Consider the following 15,607-nt stretch of genomic DNA (forward strand, 5'->3'; position numbering starts at 1 on the left):
GATAAATGAGTATGGCCTGACACTCTTAATTTAAAAATATTTTTTTGCAAAAAACTTAGTAGTTGGTACTACGGTCTAGTGCAGTCTAGTTGTATTTCTCTTCACTTGTAAGTGAAATGATTTAGTTTTGATTCTCAACAAAGGTGAACTGAATGACATATTGTGTGGCTTCTGTGAATAAACTTTTCTAGGGCTATATTTTACAATTTCGGTTTGAGATGATCTGAGAGAGGATTAGATTCCAGAAAGAGAAGCAAAGTATTTTTGACATAGCATTACCCTACCACCTACTGAAAAGCAAGGGTATTTTTTACCAATATGGTTGATTTGTGCTAACTGTAGACTCAATCCAAATCCAACGGTTTAAGGGTGTGTTTGTTTCACCTTCTTAGGAGGGACTGGCTTGGACTGTCTTAACTGGGTTATTATCCTATGTTTGATAAGGCCTTGGACTACAATAAATGGGACTAGCCTCAACTACGAGGCCCTCCCCGCTTCGCTAAACCCCATTATCTAGTCCCATACTTTCGCTCGGTATTAAGCGGGACTAAAAGAAAATTGAGGCCAAGATCCAGACCCCATCTTTTGCTTGCTAAACAGTGACATCCAATCCTTGGGCTTCCTTCTTCTTCTACGGCGTCATCATCGTGGCCAACAGTCGGCAGTGCTTGTTCTTCCTTTTTCCCAAAAAAATCCCAGATGGTTGGCTTTGGGGATGAACAGAAAATTTCCAGAAAACCCTTGGCCTTTGCTTTCTTCTTCTACCCATCTCTAAAAAACCCTTTTCTCTGTTTCAAATAATGCTCAAAGCTTCTTTCTTTCTCGATTGACACTTTGTCCAACTTGCCGGAAAAAGAAAATCAAGAAATTGGAAAAATTAATGGAGTCATTCAAATAATTGATAGAGATGATGATTGATTGGTTGTATAGATTATAGACTTCAAAGGAAATATGGGAAGGATTTGGGTTTTCTAGGAAAAAGAGAAAGAAAAAAGAGATGGGATCGAGCTAAAGAGGGAGAAGAAGGAAGAAATTTCCACAGAGGGGCATAGATTTTTAGGAAAAAAAGAAAAGAAAAAAAGACGTTGAATAATTAATAAAATATTATTGGAATGTATTAAATAATGGGTAATATTATAATCTGTTAATTATTTTGTTTTTTAGTTTGACACTGCATTAAATGCTTTACTAAATCAGTCTAGCTTAGTCCCGTCTAAGCATTCCAACTTAGTTTCTGAAACTAGTCCAGTAAGAGATATATAACAAGAAAATTGAAGTAGATGGAGACGCGGGGGAACCAAACCCTGTGCCCTACTACCATGGCCCATCAAACAGTTTAGCATCCATAAACCCTAGATCCTAAATCTACCACCATCAGCGCATCCAACAGTTTCGCAACCCTAAACCTTGTTGAGAGTTAATTTTGGAAATTGCAATATAATTACGGTAGATATAAACCCTAAACCTTGTTGAGAGTTAATTTTGGAAATTAAAATATAATTAAGGTAGTATATCCCTTATATTAAAAAAAAAAAAAACATAATTAAGGTGTATTAGATTTACTAGAAAAACTGCAGAGTTAATGCTTGTTGGTAATTATCATTAAGGTATTTCTCTAGTAAAAGTAGGACTCTTGTCTGCAGATTATACGCAAGAAACAGAAGAAGAAAACTATCTTCCAGAAATCGATCTTTATACTCTTCCCCACTATTCTTCCTGCCGTCGGTACCCAATAAACCTCACAAAAGGTGCGATTTTATTGCCCTGATTCTTGGTGTGTGTTTGCCAACAATTAACTACTGATCATTGATCGGCTGCGACATTCTATAAAACTGTTTAAATTGCTGATTCCTATTTGTAGAAACCTTGATGTTTTTGATTTAGTGATTTTTCGTACTTTATGTGTATATTATGTTGCAGTCATATCTTTTCACCCTTATCAATCCACCTTGAGATTTAATTAGCATATGTCAAATTCTTTCTTGTGCATGAATAATTTAGATGAGTCTTGCCAATTTGCCACAACACTCTTCTAGTTCTTCCTGCAAGTCCTCGCTGGATGAAGAATTTGATGATGATAGTGAAGTCGACACTGATAGGAGGTACGGAAATCCTTTTCTTTTTCTTTTATTGTTAATGTAGCATGAGTTTCTATTAGATTCACAGTTCCTGTAACTGGAACAAAGTTTCTTTGATGTTCCACTTTTCTTAGATATAACTTATGATAGTTACTTTGCAGTAGAAAGCGGTGTAAGGAGGAGGATCTTGGAAGCATAGAGGAAACTCAAGGGTCAGGCTCACAAGTACTTGTAGAAGAAAACTCAAGTAACTAACTAATTTTGACTAAGTTGGGATAGTGTTTTGGTTCGTTTTACGAGCTATACCCTTCCAATTCCTTGCACTGCAAGAAAGTGCTTCGTAGTGCGAGTGATAATTTGTGATCATAAGAAAGATTAGTTAGTCGCGAGACCTCATTTTTAATATTACCGCAGTGGTCCTATTCTCTACTTTCTTGCCATGTATATCTGGCTTTCGGCCTGTTTTTGTGTCTCTGCCCTTAGATTGATGAAAGCCGAAAGTTTTAGATGCAGTCATTCTGGTGTTTATGTTGATAGATTCTTGTTAGAAGTACTAATCATTTTCAGTTAACTTATATGTACTAGTACCAGGTTAATTGGCTGAATGTTTTGAAGAGTAAATGAATTTCTAGGACATAATTTATTTTTTCACTATATTCTTTAGTTATGGGCTTAACTGAGGCCAGAAAAGTCACTTGTCTTGAAATCACCGAACATAAACTAAGGAGTTGATACTTTAATTGGGAAAAAATTTCCACCCTTTTCTGCTCAAACAAACAACAAAAAGTTTCTCACAAAAACGCTGCAATTTATGTGCTCAAGCATCCTCAAAGGGTGATTGTGCACATCCCTTTTTCCTTTTGAAGGCGCACAGATGTTGACTTCACTTTGTTACTATGTGCAGAATCATCCCGAAAGAAGGATATTTGTGCTCATCCTGGTTCATTCGAACATATGTGTATAGTTTGTGGGCAGCCGGTGGATGACAAATTTGGTGTGGTATTTGGGTATATACACAAGGTAATTAAAATGTAATTCATGAATAAAGATTTTTGATGTCTTTGCTTAAATTCCTGCCAGTTTTGGCTTGTAATTGATGAATTACCAATCCCTGATGGGAAGGATAAATTACCAGAAAAGAAACCTAACAGTTTCATATATCCATTATCTAGTTATGTTATGTATATATGGATGACTCACCATTCTATTTTTATAACTGCTGAGCTTTATGTTTTGAAGAGTTGTACGGAACAACTTAAGTAGCTAGGTTATGATGTATTTGCTTTTGCATACTTTCTTGCTTTGTTGTCGTTTTTCTTCGGTTGTATGTTTTTTGTATGCATTTTGTAAGGTAATCTAGTTACATCCCCCTGACTACGTGCATCTTTCTTTCTAATTAATGAACTTCACTCTTACAGTCTTGCTATCGTGTTTTATTTATAACGGAGTTGATGTCTTTTTAACAAATTCTATAGCTTAAAGTTACAGCCCACATGCGGGGAAAATTTCCTGGATATATGGATCAATGACTACTCAATCTATTTCCATATTCTTATACGTATATTGATGTAAATTGTAATTAATATGGTGCTGAAATGCTTGCTTCTGCAGGGATTAAGGCTTCACAGTGATGAAGTTGATCGGTTACGCAAAATAGACCTCAAGGGGGCGATGCGCCATAAGAAGCTTTACTTGGTACTTGATTTAGATCACACACTGCTAAATTCCACCAAACTGGATCGTATGACTGCAGAAGAAGAATACTTAAAGAGCCAAACAGCTGATTCCCTGCAAGGTGTATAAGGTTGACTAGATTTACTTAATTTTGTAACTTAACGTCTTTTTTCACTGAATTTACTCATTTTGGTTGCAATATGATACTTGTAGATGTTTCAAAAGGTAGCCTATTCAAGGTGGACATTGTGGATAGGATGATCAAGTTGAGGCCTTTTGTTAGGACATTTTTAAAGGAGGCCAGTGAAATGTTTGAGATGTACATATATACAATGGGTACACGAGTCTATGCACTCGAAATGGCGAAGCTGCTTGATCCCAGGAAAGAGTACTTCAGTGATAGAGTGATATCATGTGAGGATGCCATCAAAAGACATCAAAAAGGTCTAGATATTGTGCTTGGACAAGAGAATGCTGTTTTAATCCTTGATGATAAAGAAGATGTAGGTACTTGATTCCTTGATGTACTGCAAATTAGAAGTGCTGTGTTTATAGATAACTCGCCATCAGTAATCTGTGGTTTATCTTTTTTAAACTAGGGTTATATCAATGTTGCTAAATATCCAATATTGTAGGCATGGACAAAGCACAACAGCAATCTAATATTGATCGAAAAATATCATTTCTTTAGATCGAGTAGTGACAAAGGTGGGTTCAAATGTAAGTCCCTTTCTGAGTTGAAGAGTGATGAAAGTGATACTGAAGGAGCTCTTGCAGCTGCTCTTGATGTTTTGAAACAAATCCATACTACGTTCTTTCATGTAAGTTCCACCACTTCCAGATCTGTGATGATAAATTATTTTGATTTTGTTGTGTGCTAATGTGTTCTTGTGAACTGTCTGGTAGGAATTGGAGGACAATCAGAGCGATGTAAGGAAGGTAAAGTATTTTTTTCACGACAACTAATATCACCGTTGGATATCTACAAGGGTTATTAATATGTGTTCTTCTCAATCGATATTATTCTTGTAGGTGTGGAAAACTCTTAAGGAGGAACCATTGAAGGGGTGTAAACGAGTTTTCAGCTATGTCTTTCCCTCAAAATTCCAGGCAGATGCTGGAAGCCTGGAACAGGCAAGTTCTGATTCCATCCACAGTGCAATGAAGCTGCAAACTCTATGTTGTGGGGAAAGCAACCTGATGAGAAGTTCACTACCAAGCGAATGAAAACCTCATTATCTGTTCTTGCAGCACTGACCGTGTCTGCATGTAGTTTGAAATACTTTTGATCCCGAACGTGGTTCCTCCATTGATCTCACTCAATCGTATCTCTTAGAGATTACCATTCTCTTTCATTTTGAACTGTTGAATTTCATAATAGTAATCTTTTTCTCTCTCTAGTTGCATTAAGTGTCAAATTTTCTTGATGACTCCAACATTATCTGTCTTTTAATTGATGTCATATTTTGTGTCACTAGCGAAATTTCTCGTCATAACACAAGATGTTAACCCTTTTGAAATTCCGTATTAATACTCAAATTACATTTTGAACTTTAAATTACATTCCCAAATTCACCCCCTTTCAACTGCACTCACATTGGTAATTATTCTTGTACTTGAAGCTGCAGCTGCGCCAGTGCAAGTAAGTCTACAAAGTTAAAGGGTTACTGAGGGCGGACCCTTGTGTATTCATCTTATTAAACAAGTGATGCTTCTATTTCTTCTAGAGTTCGCCCTTTTGCCACAAATACAACACTTAACCGGCACAGGCCGAGTAGAAGAAAAACGTTTCTGAAGTAGACTGGTGATGAGTAAATATGGCAGAAATAAAAAAAGGGGAAAGAAGAGGGGAAATTTTTTACAACCTGCTGAGCTCCAGTCCATCATGTAATTGAAGGTGTAAGTTGTTATCCAAGAACAAGACCAATTTATCAAACTCAACAAGTTTCTGGCCTAGCCTTCAATATTTACTGAGAATATCTGAAAACAAAAACTCATCAAATCTTCATAACAGAAGTTGATTTTTTTCTGCCAAATTTCGGATAATAAATAGTAAAGCTACCTACCTCTGACATAATAACCCAGGGAAATCCTGCCATGCCAATCACGAGTGATACAGCGTAACCCAACATGGCTACGAACACAAGAACTTAGTGTCTTTCATCCACAGGTGGAGGCCCTTCCATAACAGAAATGGTGTACTTCAAATAATGAACATTTGTGTGAGAAGCAAACGGCAACAAAAAACAAGAAGCATCAAAGTTTTGTTTAGGGAGAAACCTGAAAACAGAATGTTGCTCAAATAACTTCCTACTCCTTTGAAAAAATGGGAATGTACTTGTTTTCCCAAGAAGCTGATGAGCACAAATACTGTAGTAAAGCTTCTTCCACAGATGGAAGTCCTGCCATGACAAAGACATATTCAACGAATGATCATATCTATTTGCAAACAGCAGAGTAACAGATCATGTTTCAGAATATGATTTGGGGAGAAACCTGGAAGACGAATGCCAAGCACATTGCGGCAAACATTTGGTTACTTAACTTGTGAAGTAATTGATGTACAACACCAAAAAGAAGTTATACACTTTGCCATACTCACCTTAGAAGCGGTCATTTTCCCCATTTGTCTGTTAACATAAAGAAAGCGGAAGGTGAAACAGAACAGCAGGTGATCATGAATTTTGTAATCATATTTCTATATTGAGTGAGTGAGCATATCTCTTCCGAAACATGTCAAGCGTTCTTTCCGAGTTCTGCTCAAATATTTCTGTATAATCCTGTCAAGGCACTATAAAAAATGATCTTATTTCTTGATTGCATGCCAGGAGAACATTTTCAGACTCAAATACATTATCATGATATCAGATGCTTCTTGAGATGTGCACGCATTCGTTTCTCCAAGACGCTGCATAGCTGCTTCAAGGTATTTATGTTTACCAATTATGGCTGGTTACTGACTTCTGATTTGTTTTACTTTTACGAGACGCTCATCAGCCACCTTGGAGACTCTCGAACAAAAAACAAACCAATATTTTACAGTGGAGGCGGAATAGCACCCGAATGTGTAAATCTCACAGTACTAATTGTTTGATTCAATTTTGATCCATATACAAACATGCTACCAATTACAGCCATGGCGCGCCAGGATATGGCGTTTCCAATAAACTAGAATAGTGACGACCCACATCGGAGACTTCCAACATGACCGATATTGTCTCCAACTTGATAATTGTCAATTGCACAATCCGTCAAGTGTGGGGTTTTATCACAAAAAGCCTCGGTATCAGTTGGCATGGGGTTAAGATATTTAAACTATTATTTCTCTCTTTCTACTGCCGATGTAGGATTCAACGATATTAAGTTTGAACAACCGATCACTCAGGCATTACCTGTAGCAGGACCTCAGCCTTGAAGGAAAGCTCGTAACCACTTAACAGAAAGCTTGGGGTAGCGCGTGTAGTTATTGAAATCAACAAAGTAAATCCCATAACGTTCGAACCCCATACCCCATTCAAGGTCATCGAACAGAGCCCAATAAAAGTACCCCTTGACATTCACTCCATCCCTGCAATAATTTTGTTAAGAATGAGACATTATATTTGTTTTCGGTGTCAAATAAAAAAATACATCATCACTTACTTAATTGCCTTATTGATCTGATACAAGTGACAAGTAACAAAGGAAATTCGATATGGATCCTCTAGAAGTACTTCAAGTGGAGAGCCATTGTCCTTGTGATCAGAAATTCCTACAAAGAAAAGGTGTAGAAGATACAATGTCATCCTTCTTTATTTTTGTTATGGATATTTTGATTAACAGTATATATACAAGGATTAACTGAAGCTTAAGAAATCGAACCATTTTCAAAGAAATGTAGACTTTTGGATTTTGATATTTATCCTTTACGTACTCCAACAGCTTCTGAAGCCCTTCCGGCCAATGATCATCGGTCTGCACCGTAAGGAAAAAATTAACCACACATTTTCCTCAAACAAAGACAACACCGATATTTCATTTCTTACAAAACTTGCAAGAACATAGAATTTCAAAAAGTTTCTTACGACACCAAGCAATTCTTCATCTTTGATGGCTGCAACAATCAAAACACGATCAACAAGACGGAATATTAAAACTATACTTTATGTTTGATTTTTCTTTTGTCCTATATATGGTTCCAGAGAGCAAGGTATCTCACCTATTGTTTCGGCCCATGTGTTGAAGGAATAATGCAACGCCTCACCTGGAGCAGGAGCCTTATGTTTGGCATACGAAGATGTATAATAATTGATTCCAACGAACCCTAAACTCCCATTGAGCAGAACTTTCTCTTCTGCAGAAAAAGTGGGAAGCCTCTCCTTCACCCTCTCTCTCATACTTTGTGGATAATCTCCGAATACTAATGGTCCCATAAACCTAATGCATAAAAAGTAACATTACTAATGAAAAAACTTATCATAAAATGATTAAAACATGCAAGTTCTCATGATCATCAATGATCATGATATTGAAGGCTTCTACTCACCATCCGAGGTAGAAGTCAAAAAGTCTTCCTGCTGCGGCTTTATCTTCTTCTGACTCTGTATATGGCAAAAAATATTGTGAAACGAGGACGATTCCAACTTCACCCTTTTGTTGTTCCTAGAAGATGACATTCAAACTAAATTTTAGTAATAAGATTAAAAAGTTGAAACAGTTGAATTCGTTTGAATTTCCTCGAGTCTCTCACTTGATATTTTTCTCTGTAGAGCTTAGCCACAGCGGCATGGGCAAGGATTATGTTATGGGCTGCAAGGTAAGGTTCTGTTGACGAGTTACCACCAAACTTGCATGGACCGACATTCTCGAAACATTTCACAGGAGACCGTAATGCACAAAGGGTTGATGGAAGTGAACACCTCCCTGGTGGGGAAATCCCAATTTCATAACCATATTGAGCAAGAACGTTTGGCTCATTAATTGTGAACCAATGTTTAACTCTCTCTCCAAAAAATTTGAATAAAAGTTCGCTATAGTCTCTAAAGTCATTCGTGGAAAGTCGACCGTAACATTATTATACATTATGAGATTGATATTATACTATTTGTTTATCTTTTGAAGTTCATATTTTTCAATTCATGTTTACAAAATGACATGCGTGCAAAATGGTTTTCGAAAAAGGCTTACACAAATGAGCGATTCAGTAAGCCTCCATATTTCTCTTCCAGGGCTAGTGGCATGTCAAAGTGATAGATCGTCACGAAAGGTGTGATGCCTGCGTTAGAACGCAGAAAATACATTAAACCAAACACATACTTAATTCAACTAACTATATAAAAACTGGTAGCTTTCTCACCATTTTTATTAGTTCATCGATGAAGCTATTGTAGTGATCCATACCCTCTTGGTTAATTCCGCTACTTAAGCTTCCCTCTGCGTAGGATCCATCAACACTCCATCAGTTTCTTATAAATAATCAAACAAATTTTTGAAAATAACAGAATAAAGAAGAAATGATTTTTTACTTGATAAAATCCTACTCCAGGAGATGGAGAATCTGTAAGAATTTAGTCCGGCATCCTTGATAAGCTTAATATCCTCCTAAAATTCAGATTAGAGTATTTAGCTTAATTTTTTAAGGAACTTTTTTAAGGATGTTTTGACCTTTTGCTACTCACCTTGTACCGTTTATGTCCATCGACTGCCATAGGGAACTTTGTACTGTTTCGAAGTTTTTCTGTAATTGAAATTTGTTAGCTGATAATTAATCCAAATGGAAAAACAACAAATTAAATTCAGAAAAAGGGGAAGTGAAAGGCTTGGAGAGATGCTGGATATAGGGGAGGAGACTATCAAGAAAAGCTGCTCTCTTGCCTACTCCATATATTGATACTTTGATTTATAAATATTTCACGATGGGTCTCATATTTTGTAGCTAATGTCGCGGTAATGTTTAAAAGCCAAATAATGTTTAGTATGTTCTTTCACACGTGGTCCACAAAATATGGTTATAATTCTTAGTGTTTGCCTTTGTTAAAAGGTAATGCTAAGGAGATTAAGTTTGTAAACAAAATTTTGCAAACTAAATGCCGTGAAAGTTGTTGATTAAATTATGACTCAAGCGTTGATAAAAGTGCTTATTCCTATTGGTGACATCATTTAGTTTGCAAATTTTGTTTACCAATTTAATCTTCCTAGTATTACTGTAACAACCCGTTCTGAAATTTAAGGAACGGAAGGCCATTTTTATAATTTCACTTTGGGTTGAAAGATATTTTGAAATAGTTACTATTTGGGTCTTAAATGGTGTGCCCAACAGGACCCACTTCTTTTGGTTTTGTCTCCCCACCCCGGCCCACTCTCATCCTTTCTCTCTTCCTGTGTCTCTCCCCCAAAACACTCTCAGCTGTCTCTCTCCCTCCACACAACTCTCGGACCTATCTATCTCCATCGTTGCATCCTTCTCCCCCCTCCCGAGCCACATACTCCCGCGACCACCACACCACCACCTTTACTAAACCCATACAAGAACCACAAGAATGAAGAAGGAACCCTCCCCCAAGCTTCTCCCTTGCTTTGCCATTGGACATTTACCTTTTTTGACAAACCCTCGATAACATCGACCATGGTGCGTTTGTTTGTGGCATTTCTATCCACCCTTATTTGCGCGGCTCTTTGCCAAGGAGTAAGGTGAGTGAACCCCTTCTAAAATGCATGTTTTAGTAGTAGAAATGCATATATGAAAATCATGATTTAATGGTTACGTTTTATGAGTAAATTAGATTTACACTTACGATATATCATGCTTTACTGCAAATATTTTAGAATACCATATTTTATCGAACTTATGTTCTTTGTAGTATATATGATGGATGACTATATGCTATGAAGATGATTTTGAGATATATTGTAACATCCCACATCGACCAACGGAGAGGGGGTAATGTGCCTTATATGTACATGCCACCTCCTATAGCACGAGACTTTTGGGAACTCACTGGCTCCAGATCCCATAAGAACTCTGAAGTTAAGTGAGTTTGGGCGAGAGCAATCCTAGGATGGGTGACCCCCCTGGGAAGTTCTTGTGTTGAAACCCAAAAACAAAACCGTGAGGGAATGATAAGCCCAGAGTGGACAATATTGTGCTACGGCGAAGTCGAGCTGGGATGTGACATATATGTACTTATGTTTGGAAAGAGTATATTCAATGTTTTGTGCATATCTAGTGGTCAATGTTTTGCCTACGGGCAATGATACTTATATTAACCTATGGGTTGGGTGCTAGTAGGAGCCCTACGAGCGATTGATATTTGTGAAGGAAGTGTTCTAAAAGAAGAGTTCTATATGCCTCCGGGCGATACTGATACTAGTAGTTAGCATACTATATATGATATATGTTTTATGAGAAGTTTTATGGCATGCTCTGAACACATTCCTCAATTGCATGCTTATTGTAATTTAATTTGTAAGTATTTATTTATATTCGTTAGTCTCAGGCATCCTAACATGGCTTCATCACCCTCGGGTGTCGGCAAGCACATGCCTATCTTGGTGTTCGGGGAATATCTAGGAATGATGCGTTTATCAACACCATAGAAACCAGAGTTTATTAAATTCATTTTCAAATTTTCTTCATTTTACAAATGAATTACTTTATATGCATTTAGACAGATGTATTGGCAATAAATTTGAAAAACAAGAAAAATCTAATGACTAAAAGACGGCTTCATGTTTTGAACTCAACATCCTAAAGAAAAATGAAGCCAACATTTTCACTGCACTAACAAATGAATTATGATATTTCTTAGATTTTTTTATATTTATATGTTAATTACAGGATATAAAAAATTTTTGAGGACCCTTCCGAAGTGGGGGCCCTAGGTGGGCGCCTACTAGGGCTACACTCAGGGCTGGCCCTGCTTGCTACTAAATATGAAGTATTGTCATATTTGACTCGAGATTAGTTGCTAATGACATCTTATGTGATTAAGCTTCTAGGATCTTGTTTTAATAAAATTTGTTTTCACCATTGACGATGCATTACAACTGAAAATGTTTGCTTAGCAGATCATTGCCTCTCTCCTAATATTTTAGTAATTATGTTTATTCGAGGAAGACAGGATTGTAGTTGAAACGTCTATTACTGTTATAGTTTTGTTTTTGTATAGAGGTTAGGTCCATATTCTACATAAACAATTCCTAATTCTTGAGGCGCACAGATTCTTTCTACCAAACCAAAACAAAAACTAGGAAAGATTACTAGTAAGATACACAAAGGCCAAGTGCACGAAGCCCGGGGGAAAGTGTGAGGCATGCGCATAGCGTTGTAGAATCTTTGACAAACCAACGTTCACTTGAGTGGTTTATAAAATGAACAGTTGACGTTTCTTAAAAATGTCTTGGCCTTTAACATGGGTGTGCGACCACTGCAGATTTTCTTGCCCAATTCTTGTGTATGTATTGCACATCTTACTCTAAAGCCTAAACACGTACGAACGACAATCATAATTTCCACGGTAAAAGGATTCATATTTTTCACATTCACTAGTGCAATAACACGTAACTGATTGATGACTTTTATATGAGGAACACAGGGTTGTGTTGTATAAACTTGTAGTTGAGATGTCTACATTACTGCTTAGTTTTTATATAGGTTGTATGCCGGCCCCTCCATATTACATAAACGATTCCTAATCATCGGCCGGGTTTTCTTGATGGATTCTTTCTAACAAACCAAAAGAAAGAAAGAAAAATTGTGACAGATTCTGCCAAAGTAAGCAGAATAATAGCTTGAAAAAGTTGAAATGATAATTGACTAATACAAACAATCAGTAGTTTTTTTTTTTTTCCCTATACAATCAGTAGTTGATCAGTTGACACTTTGCAAGATTTACGCTCGACATTCACCTTTGCAGTTTAAAGTGGGTGAAGCAGTACCGGAATTCCGTGTTGTGGACGAACTGTCACATAATGAGTGGGCAAGTGAACATAACCTTAGGGACTCATTGAAGATCATAACAGGGGGATAAAATTTACAATATTTTTCATATAATGTAATTCGTGGACACCATAAAATTATAAAATAAAATAATAAATAATAAATAAAAGAAAAAAGAAAAAAGACATTGAATGCATATCTTGACATTAAATAGAGTCTAGGGATTAAAAATAATTTTTAATCTTCTATGAGATATTTTTCTAAACTTCATCTTATTTAAGGATTAAAATCTAGTTTTCTATATAAATTTTATAATCGAAATTGTTCAATTTATACATCTTCATTTGAAGATCATTCCTATAAAAGAATTATTAGAATCGGAGATTGTTTAGTCATCCAAATGTATTAATAGCTGGACGGTTCATCATAAATATATTACTTGGTACTTACATCATCGATCTGTTGTATAAATTTGGATGACTAAATGATCTCCGATTCAAATAATTTTTTAGCAAATGATTTTCATTTGAAGATTAATAAATTAAATGGTCCTGATTATGAAGTTTATATGGTGAAGATACATTATTGGACAATTGTGGAATATTTGCATTCCCCCGTGTGAAGAATGCACGTATTATCCTAATTCCAGTGTGTTATGAAAAGTAATGAAATTTTAACATTTATTTGTGTTACAAATTGTAACACTTTATTTTTGTTGCCTTATAAAGTTTGGGTGCATTTTTGCTCACCACCCTACTTATTATCGTTGGATGAGTTTAAATTTTGAGATTTGTATCTATCCGCTACATAGATCTCGAAATTTAAACTCATCTAATTGTGATAAATATGGTGGTGAGCATCACCCTCACTTGAAAGTGATGAGAAAAAGGATAATACTAGGGAGACCAAATTCTTAAATTAATTTTGCAAACCAAGTGATTAACCAATAGAAGATAGACATGTTAATCAACATTTAAGTAATAATTCAATCATGAACTAAAAGAAACCTCAAACTTAAGCAAACCAAGTGATTAACAATAGGAGATAAACATGCTAATCAACATTTAAGCAAACCAAGTAATAATCCCATAAAGTTTCACACTAATGCATGCATTAAACATTACAAGAAACCTCAAACTTCTACATTTAAGTTGTGTATATTTATTAACATTTCGCTCGACCTGAACGATTTTATCAATCTAACAATAACGATTTAAAACTTAACATGCCAATCACAATTGTCAAAGTTCATAAATTTTTACACACATCAAAATATTTGAAGTGCTAAGACTCCCGCCACTCCTTCGCTAGACGATGGAGGGATCCATTGGATGGCCCACCGACTTTCAATGCTTTCGCGGCAGTGCCTTGAAGCTCCCTCACCCTCCGCCTCAACCCTTCTCCTTCCTCATCCAAAATCGTCCTCACCACCCTCTCCACCTCGCAACGCCCCACCACTCTCTTCCCATTATCCTCCTCCGCCTCCGGCCACACCGCCACTCCCGCATCCACCAAAAACCTCGCATTCATCCTCTGCTCCGCGTACAGCGGCCACGCAATCATCACCACCCCATGCAATATGCTCTCCAACACCGAATTCCACCCGCAGTGCGTCACAAATCCAGCCACAGACTGATGACTCAGAACCGCCACTTGCGGGGCCCACGAGGACGTCACCAACCCTCTCCCTCGCGTCCTATCCAAAAACCCTTTCGGCAAATACGACGCCGGATCGTCCGCGTCGAAACTGGCCTTAAAAAAGTTCCCCGACACGCTCGCCTCGCTCGGAGGCCGCGCCACCCAAACGAACCGTTTTTGGCTCAGCTCCAATCCTAACGCCAGTTCACTCATCTGTTTCCCCGACAAAGTCCCTCCGCTACCGAACGATACGTAAACCACTGAACCGGCCGGCTGCTGGTCCAGCCACGTCATCAACTTCGAAGATTCCAATGCTGATGTTACCAGTTCGCCCTCTTTGGTCAACGGCCCAATGGGATAAACCGGCGGCGCTGGCAGACCAAGAAAGAAAGGGCTTTCTCTAATGGAATGAAGCGTCACTGGCTCGAGTTCTTCCCACGTATTTACCAAAACGCCATTCACGATCGGCAATCTGTTGGACATAAGTAATAATTCAGGCATTAAAACTCCGGGGATAAGATCGTCAAGCAACAGGGGCTTGCAGCCGGGGACAAGAACCTCCTCGGCTATTTTTGAATGGTCGCCGTTGACCTCGGCGTTGATCGTGGGGAAGTACATGGTCAACGCCAGAAACAAAGCCGAAGACGTCAGGAAAAGGTATGTGGGGATGGAGAGGTCGGCAGCGACATCGTGTGCTATAGTGCAGAAAGGATCGAAGACGAGAGATTTGATCGGAGGTTGTAAGTTTTTCAGGACAAATGGCAGAGACTTTAGGGTTTCTTGGACGACGAGAACGATGCGAACTGAGACATCGTTGGCTTGTTGGGACACGTCGACGCTGGGGAGGCTGACGACATGGAGGTCGGAAGGGAGGGAGGGGTTGCTAAGGAGCTGGAGCTGGGCGGGTGGTGCGTCGGTGGTGATGGAAAGGAAGGTGACATGGAAGCCGTGGTCAACGACAAGTCGTTTGGCTAGCTCGAGGAGTGGGGTGACGTGGCCCATCCCTGGGCTTGCTAAGACCGCCACATGCGGCTTGTTCTGGGTGGACTCCATGTTCGGCTGGTCGATATCTTTAGCTCCGGAATACTTCGGGGTTTTCAGAAAACAGAAGTTGATATTTAAAGAATGAGAAATTAGGTTGCCATCTTTATTTTTTCTACTCCACTGATTAAAACTTTATTTCTTTTTAAATTTTGATCAAGGTTCTTCGGTTTTAATAAACCTCATTAATTATTCAAATACAAAATATTTACATGTCAAGATAATTAAGTTTTATTTTTAAATATATTCATTGAGTGTT

At 37.7% G+C, this 15,607-nt stretch overlaps 2 protein-coding genes and 1 pseudogene across 2 annotated transcripts; 1 reads left to right on the top strand and 2 right to left on the bottom strand.

Annotated features, from left to right (window-relative positions):
- The first annotated feature begins 1,310 nt into the window (after positions 1-1,310).
- Positions 1,311-5,152, top strand: LOC103929141 (RNA polymerase II C-terminal domain phosphatase-like 4). The gene is made up of 9 exons (XM_048590040.1): positions 1,311-1,748; positions 2,002-2,102; positions 2,240-2,325; positions 2,983-3,098; positions 3,690-3,873; positions 3,966-4,255; positions 4,388-4,573; positions 4,659-4,691; positions 4,785-5,152. Exons 2-9 carry the CDS (start codon positions 2,002-2,004, stop codon positions 4,977-4,979), a joined length of 1,191 nt encoding a protein of 396 aa, XP_048445997.1. The 5' UTR covers positions 1,311-1,748; the 3' UTR covers positions 4,980-5,152.
- Positions 5,153-7,110: 1,958 nt separating this feature from the next.
- On the bottom strand, positions 7,111-9,439 carry LOC103938245 (annotated as a pseudogene).
- Positions 9,440-13,953: 4,514 nt separating this feature from the next.
- On the bottom strand, positions 13,954-15,360 carry LOC103938244 (UDP-glycosyltransferase 72E1-like). Its single transcript, XM_018645215.2, has one exon. The coding sequence runs from the start codon at positions 15,358-15,360 to the stop codon at positions 13,954-13,956; it is 1,407 nt and encodes a 468-aa protein (XP_018500731.2).
- Between the last annotated feature and the right edge of the window lie 247 nt (positions 15,361-15,607).

This window comes from the organism of the source record quoted next, unplaced genomic scaffold, assembly GCF_019419815.1.
Source record: "Pyrus x bretschneideri cultivar Hongxiangsu unplaced genomic scaffold, Pyrus_bretschneideri_v1 Contig3, whole genome shotgun sequence".
Taxonomy (NCBI): Eukaryota; Viridiplantae; Streptophyta; class Magnoliopsida; order Rosales; family Rosaceae; genus Pyrus; species Pyrus x bretschneideri.

Bases quoted from the DNA above. Each gene is read 5' to 3' on its own strand.
- LOC103929141 (XM_048590040.1), top strand. From the start codon at position 2,002: ATGAGTCTTGCCAATTTGCCACAACACTCTTCTAGTTCTTCCTGCAAG. The intron at 2,326-2,982 runs GTAACTAACTAA...TACTATGTGCAG, and splicing joins ACTTGTAGAAGAAAACTCAA to AATCATCCCGAAAGAAGGAT. The intron at 4,256-4,387 runs GTAGGTACTTGA...CCAATATTGTAG, and splicing joins TCCTTGATGATAAAGAAGAT to GCATGGACAAAGCACAACAG.
- LOC103938244 (XM_018645215.2), bottom strand. From the start codon at position 15,360: ATGGAGTCCACCCAGAACAAGCCGCATGTGGCGGTCTTAGCAAGCCCA.